The 27311-nt window shown below is 46.5% G+C and overlaps 1 protein-coding gene across 1 annotated transcript in view; it reads left to right on the top strand.

The window, feature by feature from the left end:
- The window catches only part of LOC138582946 (E3 ubiquitin-protein ligase TRIM65-like), a 270237-nt gene extending 243646 nt beyond the window's left edge, over positions 1-26591 (top strand). Inside the window, exons 5-6 of the mRNA XM_069654738.1 lie at positions 23651-23737; positions 24801-26591. Of these exons, the coding sequence (XP_069510839.1) occupies positions 23651-23737; positions 24801-25408 (695 nt within the window). The 3' untranslated portion in view covers positions 25409-26591. The remainder of the gene's footprint in view (positions 1-23650; positions 23738-24800) is intronic.
- Positions 26592-27311: the final 720 nt, after the last annotated feature.

Below are 27311 nucleotides of genomic sequence, written 5' to 3'. Positions count from 1 at the left end.
ATCACGGGAGGTTGGGCCCACCTTTTGGAGCTCGGGCGCTCTGAAGAAAGCGGGGGTGGGAATCATAATCCGCAAGAGCTTGCGGAGCACTATTATGGAGACATGGACAGATCAGGAGGGGAGGGCCCTCATAGTCATTGCTAACATAAGGGGCACGATAGTCACCCTCGCCACACTCTATGCACCTAACCAGGGGCAGAACAGATTTCTGCATAAAATCAGTGAAAAGGTCTTTGGAATGGCCAAAGGACACACGGTCCTCGGCGGGGACTTTAACACGTGGATGGACAGCTCCTTAGATAGACAATCCAAAGCAGACGCAGCAGACCCACCCGGTATATCAAACGAGGCGAACATCAAGCTGACCCTTGACCTCTTTGGCCTCACTGACTCCTGGCGTCACTTACACCCGTTGGAGAGAGGCTTCACCTTCCATTCCCTCCCCCATGACACGCTTACGCGCATTGATTACATTTTTCTCTCAGAACATCTCACGCGTATAATGCAGGCAGCTAGTATACATACCTCCGCCTGGACGGATCATGATATGGTGGCGGTGGACATACCCTGGCACGATCTAGCCCCGCGAAACTCCAAATGGAGATGCAACGACTCTCTATGGGCCGATTTGGCCTTCAGAGAAAACCTGGAAAATGAAATAAAACAGTTTTTCCTTATAAATGATACGGGGGAGGTGGGGAAGCTACACGTCTGGGAGGCCGGCAAAGCGACGCTGAGGGGAATATTAATAAAAGAGGGAGCCGATAAAAAACGTGAACGTGCTCTGGTGGAGACGGATATAAGGGAAAGGCTTGGGAGGGCGCAGGCCATGGCACAGTCATCCCCATCTGAGAGGGCTGCACATATTGCCGAAGTCCGCCGTCTCAGGGAGGAGTTGAGGATACTCATCGCCGGTAAGACGGCACAGACCCTACAGTATCTCAAGCAGAAGTTCTATGAGAAGGGTGACAGGGCCGACGCTCTCTTGGCGGCCCGCCTTCGCGCGCAAAAAGCGGAGAGATGGGTTGAAACGATCGAGAGACTTGATGGCACTCTCACAGACACGGTAGTCACGGCCCCTGAGGACATACAGGAAGCATTTGCTTACTTTTATGAAGACCTATATACATGTGACCCGCCCTCCCCCGTAGGGAGTATAGATGCATATCTGAAGGAATTGCAGATCCCCACACTATCACCCACTGATGCGGATTCCTTAGACATGCCTGTTCTTGAAGAGGAAGTCATAGAGGCCATCAAGAGGTTGAAAACAGGCAAAGCCCCAGGGGACGATGGATTCACGCCTGGGTTCTATAAAACGTTCTCCCCCTTCATTGCTCCCTTTCTTACATCACTATTTAACCACATCTTTATCACAGGCCAGGCACCTCCATCTTTTTCGCAAGCCCTCCTCGCGGTCATCCCAAAAGAGGGCCGTGACCCCAGACACTGTAGCTCTTATCGCCCCATCTCCTTGCTTAATATCGATGCGAAGATTTACGCCAGAGTGATTGCAGCCCGGTTAGAGACATTCCTCCCTAGGCTGATAAACTCCGACCAAGTTGGCTTTGTCCTTGGCAGACAGGGCGCGGACACAATGAGAAAAACGCTGCACCTAATCCACGAAGCAAAGGAGATGGAGGGAGACCCGTCTCTCCTGTCTTTGGATGCCGAGAAGGCCTTTGACCGGGTCTCCTGGGAATTCCTAGAGAGGGTATTGAGTTCATACGGGCTGGGACCACAGCTCTCCCGTGCCATTAAAGCACTTTATAGCTCCCCTGTGACGTCCGTGGCGGTGAACGGGGGATACTTTCGGTGGTTTCCCCTTGAGAGAGGCACAAGGCAAGGCTGTCCACTGTCGGCGATCCTATTTGTGTTGTCTCTAGAACCGTTGGCACAAAAACTGAGAAATGACGCCAGAGTTAAGGGTATCACGGTGGGCGACCGGGAATATAAATTGGGACTATACGCAGATGACATTTTGCTACATGTGACCGACCCTTTAAACTCGATCCCGGCAGCATTTAGTATTATTGAGGAGTATGGAGCGTTGGCAGGACTGAAAATTAACACGGGCAAATCTGTCGTCCTTCCAATAGACACCCGCAGAGACGCGGACGTCGAGCGCTTCGCCCCCTTGGGCGTTAAGGTCAGCCTCACTACGCTCCTATACCTGGGCATTAACGTCACCCGAGACCTTGGATCCCTGTATGAGGCCAACTTCCCCCCAATGTCCATTGCTCTCCAGAAAGATGTCCAAAGGTGGTCCAAACTTACCATCTCGTGGCTAGGGCGTCTGAATGCTGTAAAAATGGTCCTGCTCCCTAAAATATTGTACTTATTTCAAATGCTCCCTATTCAAATGCCCCCGGACTACTTTACAGACATAAGGAAATTGATACTAACCTTTTTATGGCAAGGCCAAAAGCCAAGAATCCCGAGACCCCTCCTTCAACTTAGAAAAGATAACGCTGGGGTGGGCCTCCCAGATATTGAGACATACTATAGAGCCACTCAGCTTAGGGTCCTTGTCCCACATTTCAGACAGCAGTCAGAACCCCAGTGGATAGCGCTTGATAATTACCACCTCCGTCCCTTTATCATGAGTGAATGGCTATGGGTGCCTGGACCACAACTACGTAACACTGTCAAATCCCATCCCATCATAGGCACGATATGGTCGATATGGAAACCAGGGAGGAAAATGGTGGGTGTCACAACGTGGCCCGCCCCACTGGGGCATCTCTGGTCACCAGGGATCCGCGATGCTATTCCGGAACCAGGGAGTTATGAAGCATGGTACCAGGCGGGGCTAGAAAGGGCAGGACAACTGCGCCGCAATGACTCCTTTATTACCATTCAGGAGTTGCAGGAAGCCCTCGGCATAGGTAATCTCTTGGTCTTCCTGTATCTTAGACTCAAGGGGGTAATGACCAGACCCATATGGAAGCAACAGTTACAAAGAGACCTCACGCCGTTTGAAGAGATCCTCGATCGGTGCACTAGCTCCAAGGGTCTGATCAGTGCTATGTACCTCGCACTCATTGAAATCGATATTAAACCCTCCTTGACACTTAAGAAAAAATGGGAAGCTGATATGGGCAGGCAAATCTCCCCAAAACTATGGTTACAAATGTGCAGAAGGACGGCGAAGTCCTCCCTCTCGTGCCAATATAAATTACATGCCACCAAATTACTATACAGATGGCAATACGACCCTGCCCGGCTGGCCAAGATGTACCAGGGAGTGAGCCCGAACTGTTGGAGGGGTTGTGGGAGGCGGGCCGATTATTGGCATATGTGGTGGGGATGCACAAAGGTCCAACTCTATTGGTCAGAAGTCCTTAGCTGGATCAGGGACCTCGACGGGGAGGAAAGAGAGATGCATCCACTGCTCGTTTTGTTTTCTTTAACTGAGGAAGGGGATAGAATAGTGGTGGCATGCAAAATGGTGCAGGGTCTATTGATGGCTGCTCGAGCATGTCTTACTATGACATGGAAGAGACCCACGCTCCCCAGCAAGAGTGAATGGCGAGCAGTCGCACTGAGCATTTACAGAATGGAGTGCCTGACTGCAGCATTGCATGGGGATCATTCCACGGTAGAGAACGCCTGGTTGGAGTTTCGCTCTATATATGCGTTGTAAGGTGTGTCTGACACACGCTATGTCCAAAGCTACGAAGGCCTAACGATTGGATTGACTCGAGTACGTGTCTGTTAAATCAATGTGCGACTTTTATGCCCACTGCCATGACTGAAATGACGGTTAATTAATGTTGTTCAACGCTCTCTCTAAGTTCTGGTTTGATATCATGTGCGGGGGGTGGGAATTAGGGGTGGGATATGTTTAGATGCAATAGTTTGGGGTTTTCTTTTTCCTTTCTTTTTCTCTTTCCTTTTCTCAGGTATGCGATATAACTGATTGTTATAATACTTACATGCTCGCTTTTTTTCTTTCTGTAACCAAGAGATGTAAGCTGCATTTATGCGACTGCCGAACTTTTCAAAATCAATAAAAGTGAAATTTAAAAAAAAAAAAAAAAACTCACCTCCCAAGGTTTGGTTTTACATAGGAGATTTGGAAAATTCTCTTTGGCCCCTCTTATTATCTTCTATACGCAAAAGGTGATCCCAATAATAACAAATGGATCTGAAACAATCCTGAATTTGACATGGCGTATCTGGGAGATATTAGAGGGTGCCTTTTGGAAGCAAATATTACATCTCCTGCAAGGTCTTCCGGCATCTTGTATAAGATTTGAATTGGGCTTGCCTTCCCTGTATTCTATTTGCCTGTGGAAATCCCTTTCTCTATTCCGCAAAAGCTTCCTCTCCTCTGAAGCCCCAGAATTGTGTCTTTTGGGTGAAAACCCTTTCTCTTTGGGCCCCAACCACTTAAAATTATGGAAATTGAAATACAAAAATATTCTACAGGATTTGTATTCCTCTGTGGAAGCCCCGATATCCAACCCTGTCTCTGTTAAAACAAAACTGAGCAGACAGGATTGGATAACCACTCAATCTCAAAGGAATGGGTTATCCTTGATGAAAGACTATGCGCATTTGGGTGTAAGTCATTAAGGGTTGTACCTAAATACCTTGAAAGATGCCCTTGTCCAGTGATTAAGGCTAGTTTTTTGCAAGTCGGTTTAAACCTCTATCACACTAAAGAGATGCTGCTGGCTCGAAAGCAGTTACCTTTCCAGGATTTGAGGTGTAGATTCTGTAAATCTCTGGTTGAAACGAAGTCCTTGAAACATTTGCTGACTGCCTGTTTGGGTTTGACCGCTAGGCGTACCCAGTTCTTGGGGGATAAAATAGCATTGGCTCCTACACTGTCTAGGGAGGAATGGTGGCAGAGATTTCTGCTGGGCCATCACCTACCCCTGGTATTAGCTGTGGTCAAATTCCTTGATGGGTTGATGGATCATGAGGGTGATGACAAGGACTTAGAGGAAGGCCAATAAATCCTGTCATCTGGTGCCTCTAAAAGGGATGGTCTGAGTTTTTTCTTGGCCCTCTTTTCCTTCAGGATGGATGACTGGGAAGGAATCGGGAAACGTGGGAGTGACTTGTAGAAAGAAAGGACCTGCTCTGATTTTGTGGGACTATTAGCATGTTGAATTATTGGAAAGGTGGGACTTGATGTCAGCCGTAGAGTGTCCCCTCTGGTTTTTCCCCTTGACATTTGATTGGCATTTAGTTTTAATGATTTTATTTTTGTATTGATTATTTTTCCTTCCTTCCCTTGTTCTTTATTTCTAAAAAATAAAAAAGGCCCCTACTCACTAGGTAGGGATGGCATGTTCAATCTTCCAAAATATTTACAAATGCATGGGGCGCACCTCCTCTTGCATTCAAAGGTGTTCACAGAATCTGGCAACACTGAGATATCTTCTCAGAGCATTACAGTGAACATTCTTCTCTTGCAGCTTTCCAATCTATTTCAATTGGACCCACAGGATATCTGCAAAACTGCTGTGTGATCCTGCCGACGTTTGAGAGCGGGGTCCTTTTCATCTTCAGTCCCTGGCCTAACCCATTTTGTTTTGGGGACAATGGGCAGTCTTTACGGTTACCATTGCACAGGGTCCCTGCCCCTGCCCCACTTAAGGCTATTGTAGCACTACAGCCTCCCTTAAAGTGAGTAGTGCAGTGAAATCTTGTTTTCACATTTCTGGGGGGTATTTATCCCATACTAAGAGGAACCAAAACAGGCTTGTGGTGCTAGAGGTACCTTTCATATAAAAATGTTGGGTGCACCAAGTGCACCTTTTCCTATTTTTACCTCATGGCATAGTAAAGGACATGACAGACTGCACGCTGAGCAGTATATATTGACAGTCTGAGGGAAGCAGTGATTGAAAAACAATTAATTGGTGTATGTGCCTCAATGTCTTGCTCTTTTGATTAGATGCAGCACCACATTCATACCCACAAACCTCTATTAACAAGATTTGGCATTAGTGGCGTGGCTTGGAGCCAAGAGTGCATTTGTGAAATTGATCAGCTCCCACTGCACCCGCTGATCCGTCATTGATATCTGCCTTCATCGCTCATAAACGAGAATTCTCCTGGCGGTGGTGGTACCGGCAAGCCCTGGCGGGGATACAGATGAAAGTAGATGTTGAACTTGATCGAATTGAAGAGAAACTGAGACTCGACAGTGGCGCGGACGAGAAGAGCAAGATGGCCGTCAGGCTCTGAGGATGAATGAGCGGGAGAGGAAGGATTGATAGTGGTGAAATGCAGCATCGGAGGACTGAAGTGGAGGTGGTTTGCCTCCTGGCGAGTAGACAGCACACATGGATCGGAAGTCAGGCTTCAGACCAGAGCACTGGATTACTGGAGTGGAATGGAGAGGTGCAACTAGATTAATGAGGCACGGAAAGGAGGGGATAAATACCACATTGCACGGTTGGAGTGGCAGGAAGGTAAAGTAGTACTGGAGTGGCAGGAAGGTAAAGTAGTACAGGGGTCCTGGTGTGCCCTATTAACAGACGACCTGAGACAGTATTTATGCGCATTCCTCACCTGGTGCATAGGAGTGGCACAGCTGGGGACAAATAGTCGGGAGAGAGCAGAGTGCTGCTGAAAGAAAAAAGGCCTTGCAGAACAAACAGACGAGGATGGATCGGTTTACGCAAGGAGGGCCCTCTAATAAGAAAACGCCCTTTCTGCAACAAACCCGCAAACAGGACAACGCTTTGGCACCACATTCGCAGGAGATGGGGTCGAGAACAAGTGGTATTGGAGGCGATTTCCGCCTTACGTACCTCTGTGGAAACATGAGTGGATGAAGTTAGAGTAGATGTGTAACTACTGAGGCAAGATCTGAGTAACCTCTCAGAGACAGTGTAGGAACATGGTCGTACTATTGCAGACATGACGGGGACAACCTCTGCACTGAAAGATCAATCGTCATATTGTCACCAATGTATGAAATACTTAGAAGAAAGGGTGGAGGATGCGGAATGTAGGGCCAGGGGGAACAACATCGCATTATTGGGTTGCCGAAAGGAGAGGAAGGGCCTGATCCCACTGAATATTTGGAAAACAACTAGAACTGGGAGACAAGTTGGAAGATGAGTCCGAGAGACTTGATACAGAAGACGACCAGAAGAGGAATAGGAGAATGAAGACATCTGTGCTAACCGGTCACAATACTTTGGAGGATGGGAGTGACAGAAAGGGATGGCTCCCCGAGAATGGGAGTGACTACTTGAAAAGTGGATGAAGGGACCCTTTACGGAAGAACCAGTGAACTGGAACACTGAATGAAGTAATGGCACGGTATGCAGCGATAAATGAGTAGACGAAGAGGTGGGGGACAACGAGATGGAAGGGTGGAGCGGGTTATAAGTGTGGTGGACAAAACAAGGACACCCCTGGGTAAACGTTTGGTATGGTTGGTGAATAAGGAAAAAAGAGCATGCAATGTGATGGTGATTCGCAGCCAAAAAGGACACATGGTACGCAGACAAATAGATATGATCAATTCCTTATAATATAGTGAATTATACGAGGAGAGCCCTAGAAATGTCAGATCAGATATAATAGACACGCTCTAATTAATTGCCATGCTCAGATGGAACACAGAGGTGGCCGCATAGTTAGTTGAACCTATAACGACACAGGAAATTGTAGATGTAATCCAAAATCTACCTGGGGTAAAACGCTGGGGCCGGATGGGCTGCCAGGGAGGTTTTTTAACACCTATAGGGAAGAACTAAGCACCAAACTTTTGAAAATGTATCAGCTTGCCTTTGAAAAGGGAATATTGCCAGGATCAATGAGAGAGGCATCGATCATTGCAGTACCAAAAACAGGCAAGCGTGGCACTGAGATGGGGGCCTTCTGTCTTTGTTGAACTCATATGTTAAAATCCTTACTACTGTGATAGCTAATAGATTGCAAAGAGTGATTACGAGTCTGATACATCGTGATTAGGCTGGCCTATGCCAGGTAGAAATACTTTGCACAACCTAGGTCGTTTTCATCATGTGATAGCACAAACTAGGGAGGATAAACATGATATTGTCGTAATGTCGTTAGATGCGGAAAAAGCATTTGACTCTGTGAGGTGGTGATGGATGTGGTCAGCATTGGAAAAATGTAATATTGGGTCAGTAGTAACACGGTCGATCAAATTGTTATACACATCTCTTACCAGCTAGAGTTAAAACGGGGAGCTTGGTTTCTGTACCATGGGCAATTGGTAAAGAATCAAGACAAAGATGCCCCCGTCATTGATACTGCTACCAATGGCAATGGAACCATTGGCATTTGTGTTGCGGAAAGTTACGGAAGCGGCAGGAGTACGGGTAGGAGGGGTTACACAATTAGTAACGCTATATGCTGAAGACATATCGATATATGTCACCAATTTGGAAATAAACGTACCCGTAGTAATAGAGATATTGGACTCTTTTGGGAACCTGTCTGGCATTAGAGTGAAAATTGAAAAACGCTGTTTTTACCCGCTGGCGGCAATGGCAGGTATACTGATGTTGGAGCTGCCAAGATTGCTAGTTCTGTGGGAGATGGAAGCGTTTACTTATCTGGGCATTAGGATTTAGGGTCATTTCCAAGATACTTATAGAGACAACACATTAAGAGAACAATTGGGGGGGGATCGGGAAATCGAAAAAACTTTGGAACACACTGCTTCTCTCTTTGCTGGGTAGAATATCATAGATAAAGAGGATTGTCTTGCCTCTCCTTCTGCATTATTTCACAAATGTTCCTTACAATGTGCCGAAGGGTACGATCCAGAAGCTAAATACCTTGATGCGCACAGCTTTGTGGGTGAAAGGCCGCAGGAGAGTGGCATTAACTAAAATGCTAAATAGGGTGCAACATGGGGGACTACAAGTATGAAGACTTTTAAGATTTATTACTTGGCTGCACAGCTACAGTTGTAGTGCAATGGTTGTCAGATGAGAAGAATTCTGAAATTAGATTACTGGTGGGCGACAATAGGCAGTATCCACTTAGGGGTACTGTGGCAAGCAACAGACGCCACAAAAGAGGTATCGCTGTTTGAACTAGGTCAACAAATCTGGAATAGAGCATGTAAGGCGTCAGGGGAGATGCACCCGTATTCCCCCAATATTCCACTGCAAGTGAGTATGGATGGAAAGAGCATAACGTGTTAAAAAAAGAGTTTGTGAGATGCTAGCACTTAAGGGATTGCTGACATGGGGATACTTATTTGCAGAGGGACGATTGATAACATATGATGATTTGAACAGGGTTTGGGAGTTGGTGTAGGAACATATCCTGTATTATGCAGGATTGACGGGTAGAACATGCAGGTGTGGGAGAGCCTTCTGGAGGAACCCAAGAGTAGTCAATTATTGGAATGCTTGTACGACATGGAGGGTGGGAGGAGACAAGTATCCATAATGTAAAATATTCTTTTGGAAAACAGAAGAAAGATTAAAGTGAGGGTGGACTGGGAACAAGATGTAGGTATACCCCTGTAAGAGAACAAAAAGGAGACGCTGGGCCTCATTACGAGTCAGCCGGTCCGGAAATAACGGTGGCGTTAAACCCGCCGCCACCGTTGTTTCCGAACCGGCTGAACTGGAGTTCTGCAGGCGGGAAGTGTCACTCCCGCCAGGTCTGACCTGGCGGGTTTAACACCACCCACCTGCAGGCGAACGTGGAAACACCGGCACCATTACAGCATGGTGCCGGTGTTTCCACTTCCCCATTCCCATGGAGTCCTATTGGACTCCATGGAAATGGGGATTTACCGAATTCTGCCTCCGGAATTACCGGGTCACTGGGGTTGTAATGCCCCGTTGATTCCGAGAATCACGGAGGCGGAATGGTAATATGAGTCCGGCCGGTTTTTCCGGCTCGGTTACCGCCGACTCGTAATGAGGCCCAATTTGTAATTATACAAAAGTGCTGTCGCGTAATGCGTGGCTGAAGTTAATACAATACAATATATACAATAGGATGAACTCGGCCAGAAGCACTGAGTGCTCGAGGTGCGGAGTAGCAGAAGCAGAGTTCTTACACATGCTGTGGTCATATGTGAAAATGCGAGAAGTATGGGAAGGGGTGGTGGACAAATTGCATAAAATGGCAGTCACGTGGTTAGAGTGAGGGCTGTTGTGTCTCCTGGGGCAATTCCCATATGAAACAATTAAGTAAAATGGTATTTCGAAGGGATTGTGTCCTCCGACGTATTCCTCATCTTAGATATCTCCTTCCAGCTCTGCTGGCCTCGGAAAATGTTTTCTCTAGAGGGCGCTGCGCGTCGACGTCCTTCGAGTCGATGTCCCTCGACAGCCGCCGTATCGACGTTCGACGTCATCCTGCCTATAAAGGCCGCGCGCAGCGTCCGTTGCTCAGTTCCGTTTTTCCGCGCTTACTCGGTGCCTCGGAATACCGTTGCTCAGTTCTTAGTCAGATTAATCCTATTTACCTCGAGTTATTCGATCCGTACTCGATGGCTTCCTCGTCGGAACCGACAACTCCTCGATCCGGCTTCAAAAAATGTCGAGATTGTGGGAAAAAGATGTCGTTGACCGATCCTCACAGAATTTGTCTGTGGTGCTTGGGAGCTGAACACCATTGTTCGGAATGCGAGGACTGTATGTCCATGACAGCTAAGGCCCTGAAGGAGCGTAGGGGGAAGCTGGAGAAAGGTAAGACTTTTAAAGCTTCTTCTTCGTCGACGAAGTCGAGACATTCGTCTCCTCGTCACCATTCGCGCTCCAGGTCTCGGAGTGGGTCTCATCACTCCTCGAGATCGAAGCACTCGAAGAGGAGACGTCGAAGATCCCCTTCTCCGTCTTCCTCTTCCTCTGTTTCGCCAACAAGAATCCCTTGCCCCACAAAACATAGTTCCCGGGCTGAATGGGAGGAATTCCGAAAGAATATGATGAGCGTCTTCGAGAAAGCGGCCTCGACCCCCTCGAAGACTGCCGAGAGCGATGCTCTGGTCGAAAGACCCGAAGGTCAAAAACGCCGCGAGTCGCAGTACCCGGCGAAAGAAACCTCTCGAGCGCGTTTCGAACCCTCGAGCAGGACTATGACCTCCAAACCTTCCTCGAAGGTTCCGTCGACGAAGGTCCCGTCGACGTCGAGGTCGATGTCTTCGACGCCGTTGTCGAGGGGACCTTCGACACACGGGTCTGTCGACTCGACACCGGCGTCGACGCCAAGAAAAGTCACGGTTACCACACATCCAGTGACTATCCCCAGGCCCTCGACGTCGATGGCTTCGATATTGTCGAGTAGAATTCCAATTCTGTCGAGGTCCTCGAGGCCTCCACCTCTGTTTTCGACGCCACGCTCGAAGCCTTCGACGTCGCGTCGACATCGACGCTTTCGAGGCCAATAATGACAAGTTCGGCACCCTCTGCCTTGGAAATGGGATTTACTCCCTTTATGAGTTCAGAACAATTGAGAACTATATCCTCAATTTTAGAAGAGGGTGATTTGTCTGAACAAGACACATTTGAGTTACAGGGACCTGTAACCCCAGTTAGAGAGGAATTTTCCTCTGAAGAGCGCAGATTAAAGGATCTTCATGATTCTTTACATGAGGCAAGTGGGTTAGACACTTCCCCTGAGGTGGAGTTTGCTAAGCCAGACCCGGGGGAGCATGCTGAAACCCCCTACAGAGCCTTAATGGCCAGAATTACAGAGTTCATGGGGTGGTCTGCACCTTCACAATCTTTCCAACAAGATGACCTCACGGATATTCTTGACAAAGGCCCACAAGAGGATCCTGTGGTGCCCTTTCATAAAGCTCTTCAGAGAAAGATCATGACAAACTGGGAAACCCCAGATGTAATACCAGCAGTAAATAAAAAACTGTCTACAAAGTACAGGGTATCTTCCACAGACCCAGAGTTTTTGTCTAAACACCCATCCCCAGAAAGTCTAGTGGTACAAGCAGCATCCTCTACCGATGTCAAGACGGCTTATCCTACAGTCCCACAGGACAGGGACGATAAAAAATATGATGCTATGGCAAAGAAAGTCTTTTCAGCATGTAGCATGGCGTTAAAGTCTGTTAATGCTACATGCACCCTTGCTAGGTTCAGCCATACACTTTGGGAGTGTGCTTCTACAGCGGCTGACTGCATCCCGGAGGGAGAAGAAAGGGATGCGTTCCTGAATATTATATAGGACGGTAAAGACGCTATGTGCGAATCCCTCCAGACGGGCACTGATTCGGCTGACAGTATCAGCAGAGCAATGGCGGCAAGTACATCAACCAGGAGATTCGCTTGGTTGAGAAAGTCGGGTTTTGCCCCAGATGTGCAAGCCAGGCTCTTGAACATGCCATTCGATGGCTCTTCTTTGTTCGGGAAAAAGGCGGATGACAGTTTATAGAAACTGCAAACTTCAAAAGCTGCAGCAAAATCCCTAGGAGCTGCAATCCGTCAGACTCCTTTTCGTCCCACAGGAACCTCTGCGAGAGGCAAGTCCTTTCGCTTCTACTCCGCATTCGGAAGAGGTAGAGGACGACCGGCTCAAAGGGGTCAAAGAAGAACTACCCGAGGTGGACGGGGTAGATATTCTAAAGCCGCAGCAACAGCAGGTGCCTCTTTACCATCGGCATCTGCATCAGCCGCCCCAAAACCACTCTGAGGACTCCCCTCACAGGACACCTGTGGGAGGCAGGTTGACTCAACATCTGACGATATGGCAGGCTATCACGTCAGATGCTTGGGCATTGGAAACAGTCGCCCAAGGTTACTGCCTGCCTTTCCTACGTATACCTCAGAGTCATCCACCGGGGATCAGCTCTCAGAAAGCTCCAGATCCGCTCCTCTTGCAGGAAATTTTGGACCTGCTAGAGAAAGGTGCCATAGAACCGGTACCTGTAGCGGAGAGGAACAAGGGCTGGTACTCCCCTTACGTTCTCATTCCGAAGAAAGACGGAGGACTGAGACCCATCTTGGACTTGCGAGAATTGAACAAATTCCTCAGAAAAGACAAATTCAAGATGGTCACTCTTTCTCAGATCCTCCAGGCCCTTCAGTTCCAGCACTGGTTGGTATCTCTGGACCTTCTGGACGCTTATTTCCATGTGCCTATCCATCTCAAACACAGGAAATACCTGAGGTTCGCAATTGGCAACTCTCACTATCAATTTCGAGTGCTGCCATTTGGGCTGACCTCCGCCCGAGGGTCTTCACCAAGTTAATGTCGGTAGTGGCTGCAAGTCTAAGGAGGGAAGGGATTCACGTCTACCCCTACCTGGACGATTGGCTGATCAGGGCTGTTTCTCCGGAGCAAGCTCAGATCCAGCTAAATCACGTGTGCCACTTCCTTCACAGACTGGGCTTCTCCCTCAATTTAAAGAAGTCACAAATGATGCCATCGCAGAGACTCCAGTTCATAGGAGCGATCCTGGATACCTCCCTGGGAAAAGCCTCGCCACCAGAGGTGAGGGCTCAAGATATTCTACAGATGGTTACCAAGTTCCAGCATGCCCAACGTCTCCCAGCCTTCGACTTTTTGAGGTTGCTAGGCCTCATGGCATCCTGTATTTTCCTTGTGCCAGAGGCTCGCCTGAGAATGAGATCCCTCCAGTGGGCACTGAGGACTCAGTGGTCACAATTCTCAGGGAGAATGACAGATCTTCTTCAGGTTCCCGGCAGGGTGGCTCGAGACCTTCAGTGGTGGGCCTGTCAGGAGAACATTCTGAAAGGAGAACAGTTTTGGCAACCCTGGCTGGAGATAACAGTAGTCACGGATGCCTCACTCACGGGGTGGGGAGCCCACGCCAACGACTTGACCATCAGCGGTCGTTGGTCTCCATCGGAGTCCAGACTACACATCAACCTGTTAGAGCTGAGAGCCATCAGACTTGCGTTAAAGGCTTTCCTGCCAGCTGTACAAGGGAAGAACGTCCTGATAATGACGGACAACACGGTGGCCATGCATTACCTCAACAAAAGAGGAGGCGTAGGATCACTACCCCTGTGCAGAGAGGCGATGCAGCTCTGGTTTTGGGCAATCCAAGAAGGAATCTCTCTATCGGCAGTTCACCTAGCCGGAGAGAAGAACTTGACTGCGGACGCTCTGAGCAGGCAGAACAGTCTCCCACGAGTGGGAGCTAGCTCAGGAAGTCCTTCAAGAGATCTTCGCCCTTTGGGGAACCCCTCAGGTAGATCTGTTCGCCACCAGCCTAAACAGGAAATGCGACCTGTTCTGCTCAAGGGAATTTCCTCCGAGAGGAGCTCTGGGAGATGCGTTCATAGTGGACTGGGAGTTTGCGCTTCTGTACGCGTTCCCACCGGTCCCTGTCATTCCTCAAATGATCAGGAGGTTGAAAAGATTCCGGCGAACCATGATCCTTATTGCCCCGGATTGGGCCAGGAGAACGTGGTACCCGGACCTTCTAGACTTGTCCATCTGCCCTCCAATTCGACTTCCACTCAGAGAGAACCTACTCTCACAGAAGGGAGGTCAGGTTCTCCATCCAGACATCACAACCCTCAACCTGCACGCTTGGCTTCTGAACGGCTGAGGTACAAGGATTGGGACCTCCCTGATGATGTTATGGAGGTGTTGCTTTCGGCAAGGAGGCCAGCAACAAAGTCTTTATACCGCTGCCGTTGGAACAGATTTTGCAGCTGGTGTAGAGAACAGAATATCGACCCATTTTCATGTGGTACACCAATGGTTTTGTCCTTCCTACTATATTTGGCAAATTCAGGCCTTCAAGTTGGCACCATTAAGGGCTATCTCGCAGCGCTATCCATCTTTAAGCGTACTACGGAAGAACCATCCTATTTCAAATTACCCTTGGTAATACAGTTTCTAAAGGGGTTAACCAATGTTTATCCCCCAAGACCATTCCAAGTTCCCCTATGGGATTTAAACTTAGCACTAACTTTCCTGATGGGTACACCTTTCGAACCTCTCCATTCTTGTTCGTTAAGATTCCTTACCCTTAAAACTGTTTTATTAATAGCACTTACATCTGCTAGAAGGGTGAGCGAATTACAAGCTCTTTCTTGTAAACCCCCTCATACAATCTTTCACAAAGACAAAGTTGTCCTGCAAGTGAAGCCTAATTTCCTCCCAAAGGTGGTTTCTGAATTCCATATCACTCAGAAGATTACCCTCCCATCTTTCTATCCTCCTCCTCACCCGGGGAAAGAGGAAGAGAGGTTACACAGACTAGACCCTAGGAGGGCTTTAAGTTTTTACATTAGTAGACTAGCCAGGCTAAGACAGGCAGACCAGCTGTTTGTAGGTTACACAGGTCACAAGCTGGTGTTACCAATAACTAAGCAGACCATTTCCAGATGGATCATTCTAGCCATTCTGGAATGTTTTAAACTGGCAGGGAAAGAGCCCCCTCAAAACCTTAGGGCTCATTCGACCAGAGGTATTGCAGCTTCATCGGCCCTCAAAGGAGGCGTGCCGGTTAAAGACATATGTGCGGCCGCTACATGGTCGTCTGTCCATACCTTTACACGTTTTTACAATCTGGATTCCTCCTCCAGTCAAGAGACTAGGTTTGGAAGGGCTGTACTGCATTCTATTCATCAATAGAAGACAGCGTGAAGTCAGTACTCCCTCCTCCGAATATAGAATACTGCTATGGGAGCCTATCTAAGATGAGGAATACGTCGGAGGACACAATCCCTTCGTAGAACAAGTTACTTCTTACCTTGTAACGTTCTTTCGACGGGATGTTCCTCCGACGTATTCCTCATCGACCCTCCCATCCATCCCCGCAGTTCTACTTCCCTTGTTGTTGCAGCTTAACGCTCCTTCAGGGTGATTAGTCTAGTCCAGACAGTAATACTGTGGGCTACAAAACGGAACTGAGCAACGGACGCTGCGCGCGGCCTTTATAGGCAGGATGACGTCGATACGGCGGCTGTCGAGGGACATCGACTCGAAGGACGTCGACGCGCAGCGCCCTCTAGAGAAAAAAATTTCCGAGGCCAGCAGAGCTGGAAGGAGATATCTAAGATGAGGAATACGTCGGAGGAACATCCCGTCGAAAGAACGTTACAAGGTAAGAAGTAACTTGTTCTTCTGGCACTAAGAGACGCACAGCAATGTGTTGGTTTAGAACAGAGGGCCCCAGATAAAAGGAATGGAATAATAGCATGGGAAAATGGGCTAATGCAGAACTGGTGGTACAGGCTAGATTGGAAATTATGTATGTAAATGTATCAAACAGAACTGAATAGACGGTTCTACTTGAGGGTTCGACCACCAAACGGATAGCATGGAGGCGATAATATTGTATTGGTGGAAAGAATAATGACTATTAAAGAAACACGAGAGAGGGCAGAACAGGATCACATTGGCGGGGTCTGCAAGGTGTAAAATGGGTGTTGAAATTGTAAGCGTAACAGGGAGGAGTTTGTTGGTGGGTAGTTGCGGGTGGGGGGAGTTGTGGAGACACAAAGTACACTGCAGTGATTATTGAACTGTACTTGTGAACATTGTGGAGGACTGTTTAATGTAAATGCTAAGAAATACATTTAAACAAATAAAACAAGATTTGACACTAATTGTTATTCATGGCAAATTGGACTTTTATGCTGTTTATAAATCATGTAGTGTTGGATATTTGAGTGGAGCGCAACGGTATTGTTCAAATGAACCTGTAGCAATTTTGCTCAAACTCTATTTCTTTACTTGAAATTTGGTATTGTACATGCCCTTTGCTGACACTAAACATGTTATGCAAAAGCTCGACCAGAAATGTGCTAAAATGTTTTGCTGTAGGTCTTAAATCGAGGTTAAATTGAACCTTACAGTGCGAGATTTTACATTGTCCCTGAGGATCATTGTCAAATCAATGATCGATTGTTTCTTGATTGGAAAGGACATATTGGTGTAAGCTGTAAAGGCTCAAGGTGGTAATATGGGTACCCAGTGATTTAATTGCTGGAAATAAACATGGAAGGGAAAATTATATTTTTTAAAACCACTATCCAACACTGTCCCCACAAATTCTAGGACTGAAGTTTGTTTATATAATTCCACCAGTCATACAATATGTTGGGAAAGGTGTTTAGTGGCCTTATTTCCCTCTATTTGCTTCCTTTTTGACACTATTCTGTGTAAATTGGGTTGGATGTCACTAAAGGCAATTCATTGTAAACATCTGACTTATCTGGTGTGAAGGGGGCGAGCCGCAAGCAACTCTGTTGACCCACCCACTATACAATGTGCCTCCTAAAAGTGGATGACGTAGTCTCGCCACCCACTCCAAGACTGGGTATTACTCCACCAGGGACATCTATGTTCAAATGCCAACTGGGACAATGCCTTTTCAACACCTACAGACCAAGCACAAGCAGTTAAAGAGACAAAGCAGGTTAAGACATAGATGTAATCCGTCTTTATTCACAGACCGATGGAGTCTGGGGGTTTTATTTGTAACTCTCCCCAAACTTACAGAGGGGGGACGGAAAACAACGCAACTGCAAACTGCACGATTGAGCAGAGATGCTGCTGCATCCCACTCCCCAAGCCTCGGGGGAAGTGGGACACTGTGCAGTAGAGAGCTGCTACAGGTGGAAATCCAAGATGGAGCTGCTGTCAAGTAACACATACCAAACCGTGGAACAACCAGATGAGATTAGCACTAAATTTAGTCAGTGTGGAGAAGGTACTAATTCCATGTTTAATGGTCACGGAAAAGCCATGGAAAAGCCCAATATCTAACAAAATTCATTGGTGGCCCCAGCCACTCACAATTAGCTACACAAATATATGCGCCATTAAAGCACTATAAAAGATGCTGGATGAGCCTAGCAAAGATATCAACAGACTGGGAGAAGGACGTTTTCCTTGCCACTCCCTCCTAAAACAGGAAGATCACCACTTGGTACAATATGGCCACTTTGCTGGGGCCCCTACTTGCTACGCAGACCCTCATACAAGAGTGTGATGCCTACCATAGGTCTGAGAGCCCTGAAACTGGTTACTAAGAATGCATAGGGCTATGAGAGTCCTGAACAAGTGAATGCAGCTCTGTGTGCGACCTAAACAAGCGAATTCTGAGAAATCCGAGATCCAAGATCTGTGAGAGACCTGTCCTAAAGGCTAAGAGTTACTATATCTGTAAGGGACCTACCTCTTGTCATGGTATATCGGACATTGGGAAGATGCTCAACACTGCAGAAAGAAGCACTGAAGAACACCCAGTACATTTAAAAGATGTTTCATGAAAGCTGGACAACTGGAGAAGGGTTGAGACTGTGAACAACACCTCAAACATCCTTACCAGATCTTTTCTTTCAGTTGTGTTTAGACTAGTGCTGGGCATTTAGGAATAGGATTTGTGCACTTTATTTATTTGTTTTTTTATCGGCCTAGCCTTGGCAAATTCTATGTTTTACCTTAGTTAGCCAGGAGGCTATGGGACGGTCAATACAAGGTTTTTTGATATTTCTGTTGGCCACATCTTTGGCCCTTTCTTTATAGATTAAGGATGTCCATGGAGGGAAAATGACATTTTAACACTAGGTTAGAGACTTTGACTTTGGGAATCCCCCAGTGGAGGTGTTGGATACATCATAAATACCTGCTCTGTTATTCTTTCATCACTTTGGACCACTGCTGGTGTGCATGAGTGGTGCAGATCCTTGCTATTGGTCTATTTGCGCTTAGAGTTCTTTGAGGGTAGCCTGTCTCTTTGCACAGATGATCGTATCTCAGAGCAAGTTCAAAGAACAGCTAGCTCCATCAGAGCTTTAGGTATGTATAAACGCACCACTTCAGTGGACATCTGCCGCAGGCACGGCTATCCATCCACACACTCTAGAATGAGACTATAACAAATTTGGTCTAGCTGGACACATAATGGCTTCGCTCCTTTACACCAGATTTGGCTCAACACCTCTGAAATTAGAATACAGCAACAACCTGCAACAATTGTCTGTCTAGCTGGTCACATATCGAGTCTCCTGCACTAGCGCTCTGTCGTGACCTACCTCAGCACCCATCCACATGCCTGACCTCTTTTGTTGTTTACTGGAGCCTAGCCAGCCCATCTAATTCCTAATCTTCTCCAAATGCACACACTCGTTCTAAGCCTTATTCCCATACCTGGACTTCGGTCTCCGAGGGCATTCCTACCACAAAGTGCTTTGAAGCCATGCAAATGGGAAGAGGTGCTATATAGATGACAATTACTACTAAAATGGTTTCATTAGGAACTTCCCTATCATTTATTGTTCTTACCCTAGGTCCTATAAGTGTTTGTTACAACCCCGTCCCTGATTTAACACAGAATAAACGTACTTGTTTGAAACACACATATATTGCGTCACTAGCATCCCTCCTCGAATTTTCTAAATTAACAACACAACAATTTGTATTGATATATTTAGACAGTCAGGATGTCATTGCAAAAAGAAATACCTCACATTGTATAATTTATCAGAGAACAGAGGCAGCCCCTGGATAAAGGTGGCTTTACAACAGGTGTTGGTTTTTGGGTTGTGGGTAAGCCTGGTGATAGTGGGGTAGATTGAACAAGGAACATAGATCAGGGACATTAACAAGTGGGCAGGTAATAGGAGTAGGATGTTCATTTAGATTCTACGACCATTATAGTACATGCAGCACATGCTCAATACAAAAGTAAAAATCAGGAAACTGGGAAAAACCTCTCAGCTTTGTTGTCCATCCCAGAGTGGGGCAGTCCTAGTAGACCAAGTAAATAGTGGCTTTTCTGGGTCTCATCCACACAGCTCCCTAAACCATATCCTCTCCTCTAGCCCAGAGCCAAATCTGCTTTTTGTCACTCATCTTTAACTTGATGTTATGCCAACAACCTGATTTACAACTCCAGTTGGATTTGGATTCAGGAGTTCCCTCCCACACAGTCTAGAACCCAGGGTCCTTCCCCAACTCCAGGGTCACGCCCCTGAAGCGTTTTATTCATCACATCTCTAAAGTGATAGTAACCTTCCTGTCCTCATCTCATTCCTCCTCCCACTGTTTGGTGCTGACTTGATCTCACCAGTCATGCTTAAACCTCCCTGTTCTTAATGAATTCATCAGCACCGCATCCAGCTTTCAGAGCTGCACCCCTCCTGATGGTAACTCGTCCTCTCACCCCATCCTCCCAATACAGTCATCTTCTTGCCTCCACTGAATAGTACCACCTGTGCCTCTTTCTCTTGCCACTTAGTACAATTACCTCCTCCAGTCCTCACCACCACCCTGAGGGGATCGCCTTGTCCAATCTTATACCACTTCCTTCTGGTGTTGCCAGACCCACCAGTCTTCTAATACCTCCTCCTGATTTCATCACCTTCTCCAACCTTCTACTCTTCCTTACTCGTCTTTGCCTTCTCTTCTCCAGCAGCCTCTCGTTCCTCATAACATGCCCCAAACTGCCCCTACCACCGGCTACAATCTGCTCTAACAACCCACATTCTGCAAATGTGGCTGACTGTATTTAAACTGTTTCTTCCTCCCCCTGGTTAGGGCTTTCACTGATGGTCTGCACCTGTGAGCTGTAGTTGAGTGAAGGCTGGGATTGACTAGGATTGTTTTGAGAGCACCTGGTTTGATCTGCGCTGAGGGGTTGGGACCAATCCTTTATTTGGCCTGCCTTCAGTTTAGATGAAGTTGGTATGTTTTCTAACTCCCCTGATTAATGTATAATGCCGGCAAGCGTGAACATGGATTCAAATATTAAGTAGGGTTTGTGAAATAGAAGGTGTTATTGAGCACATAGAATTGGGTTGAGTGGAAGGCATTAAACATGAGGAGGAGGAATTTAAAATTAAAATGATATTGTTCATAATGCAAATGCAGTGCTTACAAATAATTTTGGTGAGCACTGTAATAATAAAAATAATATCTAGTTGTATATAGCGCTACAAGCCTGCGGGCATCTGAGCGCTGAGATAACAGTTGATATTATTATCCCACAGCGTGGTACTCCTGATTTGTCGAAGGGTAGCACTTTTAATAGCACTCTCTAGGATTTTAATGGAGATTTCAAAGTATTAGGATAGCTCAGCACATCTCATGCACCCAGACTATACATATATATATATATATTTACAACACATCAGTCTTCAATCAACCGCTTACATGCCTTCTCATGCGCCAAACCAGATTTGATTTCAATACGTTTCCTTTCTTCTTTTATATCCCACACACTTTTCTGGTCATTTCACCCTGAACAGACTGAGGTCTCGAGGCGGGTCTCAATGCACCTTAACTCAGACAAGGTTACGCGCTTTGAGACTACAACGGTGGTGAGCTGATGCAGTATGAAAAAACGAATAATTATTAAAACTTTATTTGCATTGTCTATGATGGATATTGTCATAATTACGTATGTATTATGCCTGATATAACTTTATATAGGTATATTTTGTTGTTCTGCATTTTACTAGTGTTTAAGGTTTTGTGTAAACCAAGCAGCAACTAATTATAAAAATAAATAAAACATTCCCCCAGTATTTGCTTGCCAGGGAGCAATGATGATGTAATTTTGCTTTTCATATCACTTCACTAGTTTGAGAAGTCACAGCTTGAAAGATTATGTTCGTGGGACTGCAGAAATCCCTCTGGGTTCCAAAACACATTAATGTGATTCTTCAGATGTGCAGGCTGAGTGTAACTCTATTCAGGCCTATGCTGTGCAGGCAAAGCTGGTAACTCTATTTAGACCTAGGCTGCCTTAATGCGATTCTTCTGATGTGCAGGCTGAGCTGGTTTCTCTATTCAGACCTATGCTGCCTTAACGTGAGTCTCCTGATGTGCAGGCTGAGCTGCTAACTCTATTCATACCTATGCTGCCTTAATGTGATTCTTCAGATGTGCAGGCTGAGCTGCTAACTCTAGTCATACCTATGCTGCCTTAATGTGATTCTTCAGATGTGCAGGCTGAGATGGTAACTCTATTCAGACCTATGCTGCCTTAACGTGAGTCTCCTGATGTGCAGGCTGAGCTGCTAACTCTATTCATACCTATGCTGCCTTAATGTGATTCTTCAGATGTGCAGGCTGAGCTGCTAACTCTAGTCATACCTATGCTGCCTTAATGTGATTCTTCAGATGTGCAGGCTGAGATGGTAACTCTATTCAGACCTATGCTGCCTTAACGTGAGTCTCCTGATGTGCAGGCTGAGCTGGTAACTCTATTCAGACCTATGCTGCCTTAACGTGAGTCTCCTGATGTGCAGGCTGAGCTGCTAACTCTAGTCATACCTATGCTGCCTTAATGTGATTCTTCAGATGTGCAGGCTGAGCTGCTAACTCTAGTCATACCTATGCTGCCTTAATGTGATTCTTCAGATGTGCAGGCTAAGATGGTAACACTATTCAGACCTATGCTGTCTTAATGTGATTCTTCGGATGTGCAGGCTGAGATGGTAACTCTATTCAGACCTATGCTGTTCAGGCAAAGCTGGTAACTCTATTCAGACCTATGCTGGCTTAATGTGATTCTTCCGATGTGCAGGCTGAGCTGGTAACTCTATTCAGACCTATGCTGCCTTAATGCGATTCTCCTGATGTGCAGGCTGAGCTGGAAACTCTATTCAGACCTTTGCTGCCTTCATGCGATTCTCCTGATGTGCAGGCTGAGCTGGTAACTCTATTCAGACCTATGCTGCCTTAATGTGATTCTGCCTTAATGTGGGTCTTCTGATGTGCAGGCTGAGCTGACCTATGCTGCCTTTTTCCGACACAAGGAGAGGGATTCTTTGTTGTATATTTGGTTCTGGCTTGGAGGAGCTTTCTGCTGTCTTACTGGGGGATGGGGATCCTGGGGTGGGTCTTTTTTGAGGCCTTGGGGCTGCCGCACTGCTGGGTAGTGGGGACCCATGTAGGGTGATCAGGTGATGCCACCCATACCACCCCTGGGCACAATATCCTTTGGCCCAGGGTGGCACCCAGTCCCGCGAGTCACCTTCCTGCGGATCCCCAGCCCAGAGGAGGGACCTTGTCACAATGTATATACATTTGTATATAAAACTCTGCACATAAACAGTATAGTAAGCACAAAATAAATCTGCAATTACCACTGTTTTGAGAGTGAGGTTTTCCTTATCCCCTGCATACAAATTACATTAGAACCTCTGCTGTTCTGCTTCAGAGTTATTGAGTTACCTCGCTTGCTGAAGCTGTACTGGAAACAGACCTGCTCACTCTATGGCCGAGTCCTTTCACAACTCTGTTTTGCGACTAACCCCACAAACCCAAACAATAGGTTGTGTGTATTACTACATTTAGAAACTTTATTAACAATCTAAGCTCCTTTGAGAGTAAAACCAATGCACAAATCAGTACCAGTTTAGTATAACCTACGAAGTATTGCTACTGCAGAAAAACGACCGTTTCAAGTATCTTGGATCTTTGCAATACATCAGCACATGATGTTGTTGGGCACCTCATTGTGCCAGGCGACTAAGGAGGACGCAAGCACTCACTTGTTGTTCCAAGTTGATGCCCCTGAGTAAAGCATTCTCTCTTTACTGCTGTGGTGGTATGGCGTCCTACCTCAAAGACTCTCCTATCGGTACGCGGACCGTGCCTGTCCATTAGGAGTTCTATTTTTGTCATGCCCACTGCTGGTGAGTCTGTGGGTGGAGGGGCGTTCACATCCCTCCTTTATCATGAGACCATTTGTTCTCTCTGTTTACGTCTCTTGTTTCCTTAGAGTCTCCAATAATGAAGGCCCCATCGATTGTGAAGCCTGGACCTAGCTGCCTTCCAGAAGGGGGCCTGAGAACCATACTGTTAAAAGGTAAGAACTTGCATGTGTTGTGTCTGTTTTCCATGTCCTTTGTGGAGTATGTGAAGGGTGCTTGGCTTGCTAGTGAGGCGCTTGTGAAGGGTGATCTTGTCTACAATAAATGAATTAGAGACGGTATTACTCTCTTTATGAAAGCACTTGGGTTGGATGTTCCTCTTTCCCTCTACAATGTCCCCCACTCTTCTCCCACTTCAAAACATCACCAGGATGCCAATTGGCATTCCATTAAAAAAAATATATATATATACCCTACTGCTTGTGTTCAGATCACTGCATGAGCTGGCACCCCACCTAGCTCACACTATCTCCTGCTATTCTCTTGGTTACATTCTTTGATTTAGTACACTCTGCTATCTCCCCAACTGCAGCTCCATTTTCTTCCACTCCTTTTCTTTTCTTGCCCCACTCCACTGCTCTCCCATGTTATGAACGCTGCGTGTATCACACCACCTCCTAAATCGAGAGGAGCAACCGCCTCTTACTCCCACATTTCTCCCCTTCCGGACTGCTACTCCTAAACCCACTGTGCATACCACCTTATATGTAGCGTCCCAATGGACCACAGTCGTTTACCTGTCTGCGTTGTCCTCAGTTTATGTACCACGCATTCCCTTTCACTCACACAATCCTCTACTACTGTACTTCTCCTTCTCTATTGACTGTTGATTTCCTTTGCATTTCTGTGTGAAACACCCTGTACTCTTAATATATACATATACTGAGGAGCTACTTTTTGAATGATTCTCCTTTCTCCAGTGAGAAGCTTCTAGAGTGTTCTCCTTTTACCAGTAGGGAGCTTGTGAAGGGAGGTTGATCCTCTGCATTTAGGAGCTTGTCTCGGGTCCTCCTCTTTTTGTTGTTCTCCAAATCCACAAGAGCTGCACAAATAATGCCTGCAAGTAACTTTGGAGCTTTACAGAAATCCTTGCGATTGAATCACTTGGCCTTGCCCTAGAATTCTGCAGATTTTCTAATAGACCACATGCATGACATTAAGAGGTCTCATGTACCTTATCCCACAGAGTGACACACATGTTTCTTCTCTCCCTTTCAGACTACCGGAATCTAACATTTGATCCAAATACAGCAAACCGATACTTACGACTGTCTGGGCAGGACCGCAGGGCAAAACACACCGAGTCTCCAGACAGCCAACGGCTGGAGCATCCTGATCGCTTTGAGTCATGGCAGGTGCTCTGCTGCCAGAGTTTCCAGGAAGGCAGCCACTACTGGGAGGTGAAGCTTTCCGATCACTTTGTCTACCTTGGCGTGGCCTACGGAGCCATTGACCGCAAGAGGAAAGACCGGAAGACGAGTATCATTGGGCGCAATGCCGAATCTTGGAGCCTGCAGGTGCAGCGCAACTGCCACATCGTTTGGCACAGTGGCCAAGATCAGAAGCTGATGGCACCTCTGTACAGCCGCATTGGTGTGCACCTGGACTGCTCTGCTGGCACCCTGTCATTCTATGGCATTGAAAAGAAGATGGAACTCTTGCACACCTTCACCTGGATTATCTCTGCCCCAGTGTACCCTGCTTTCTGGATTGGGGAAGGGGTTGAGGTTTCTCTTGTGCACCAGAAGCCAAAAGACTCTCCTGAAAAGGAGGAGGCCATACCACTGCCTTCTCCTGAAGAACATGGCTCTGATTTAAACAAATGACGGTGAACTGTGGTCAAAGCATGTTGTCCCACATTCGTTCCCAGAGGGCGACTGTGACAGGTGATCCTAGTTTGTGGACACAATTCTTGGGGAAAGATGATTTTTGAAATGTTATGTAATCTACAGCAATGCGTGCGGGACAGAAAATATGATAAACTTCAGGCTTGCCGATCAAAATGGGAACAAAATCAGTGACTCAATCCCCTTACAATGCCATAGCCTGCTGCGGGTTTGAGGCTGTCAAAGGAACTCCTTTCACTAATAATCTGGGGTGGGTGTGGTTACCTACCTAAGAAAAGGGAAGGGGAAATAAATGTGTTTCCTCTGTGGAACAGCACATTGTCAGTCATAGGGCACCTTCCTTATTACCCTATAGAAAAGCTTCATAACATGTACAAAGCAGTACACCACAACTAGTTTGCTGACTCAGTAAGTGAAGACAAAAAGTAAAATCTCATTCCCAAGGTGGAATGTCCCCACTGGTATAACCAGCAGCATTTGTTTATTGAACTGGGATCCTGGGTGTCTTGTTGGGAATGTCTTCATGATTCTTCCCGACTGCCCAGGGAAAGCACGATTTCTATTAGACAGGGAACTCCATGCACATTTGACAGCTGTCTGTGAAGAATACATAGGCTGTCTCTGCTCAAAGCAAAACAATGTAAATAAAGGAAATGGAAAAACATGTTTGAAGAGGGGTAATTGGGAAGTCCATATGAGAAGAGAAAATTGGCAAACTCCTTTGAAGGTGGAAAACAATAGCTCTCCTTAGAACAGGGTCTGATGGACAGAGCAGCTTGCTAGGGGCAGGTCATGACACTGTCTTCCTCAAAATGCTGAAAACTAACCTGTTCAACTAAGTCTGTCACTGCCCTGCAAGTACAACATACATGTACCACCTTGCTGTTCGATATAACCACATGAACCTGCAACAATGACTAGTACCACTATGCTCTGTATTATTGCTCCATGTATGGCTGTGTGTACCAAGCAAGTATTCTGTAACAGCGCCACGATGCCCCGATGACACATTTTTAGGTAACCCTTATCTGATCCTGGAAGAGAGCTGGCAGGGATTTGGTTATCTGGATGTAATCCTAATCCATTGCTTGGTGGTGGAAACGACTGCACCTTTCAGAACAATGTAACTATGTACTCTTGAATAATGAATTCTGCAAACTTACCGAACAGACTATAGTTTTAATTTGTATGTTATTTAACTTTGTTCTGGCTAGAGTTTCCCAGAATGTTCTTTTGTTTAGTGCTTCTATTTTGTTTAGAAATAGTGTTTAATTTATTTTGAAGTACATCTAATTGTAGCAAGAGACATGCCACAAGAGATCTTTTTCTTGTAAAAACGTTTTGGTGAACACATAAGCTACCAAAGCTCTACATCCTACCCTCTTTTCTCCATACTATTGGTGAAGCCTGGTTACATGTCTGGATATTTCAGTGCAATGCTCCACTCCTTATGCAACCTCTAGCTTTGCCAACTTGTGCTCTACATTCTCAATTTTGTTTTTCAGTTTTACATTTGATGGCTTCCACGCTAATCCCTTTCCATCCGTTGCTAGTCTTGGTATCTTCACAAACTGAATATCGGGTGTGTTCTGTGTTATGTACTTTCCTTTATAACACTATAGTCTCATCTTTGGCCCTCCTCCTCCAGCAAAAGAATAAAGCAACAAGGCAAGTCATCCCTTGATCTCTGCAGCAACCAATCCTTCTGAGCGACTTAGGCAATGGGTCTGTTAGTTCTAATCCTGTCCTGTAGCTAATTGCAAGGTGTGTCTAACACCAGTGGCTACAGGGGACCCCTCCGGCCTAAGGAATCCGTTATAGGGACGTAAATACAGTGCTGCGTGCACAGATGGGCTGCCCTACACCGGTGGACACCCATTAG

Source organism: Ambystoma mexicanum, chromosome 3q (assembly GCF_040938575.1).
Source record: "Ambystoma mexicanum isolate Mex_15411 chromosome 3q, UKY_AmexF1_1, whole genome shotgun sequence".
Lineage (NCBI taxonomy): Eukaryota > Metazoa > Chordata > Amphibia > Caudata > Ambystomatidae > Ambystoma > Ambystoma mexicanum.
This window is presented reverse-complemented; position numbering and strand designations above follow the sequence as displayed.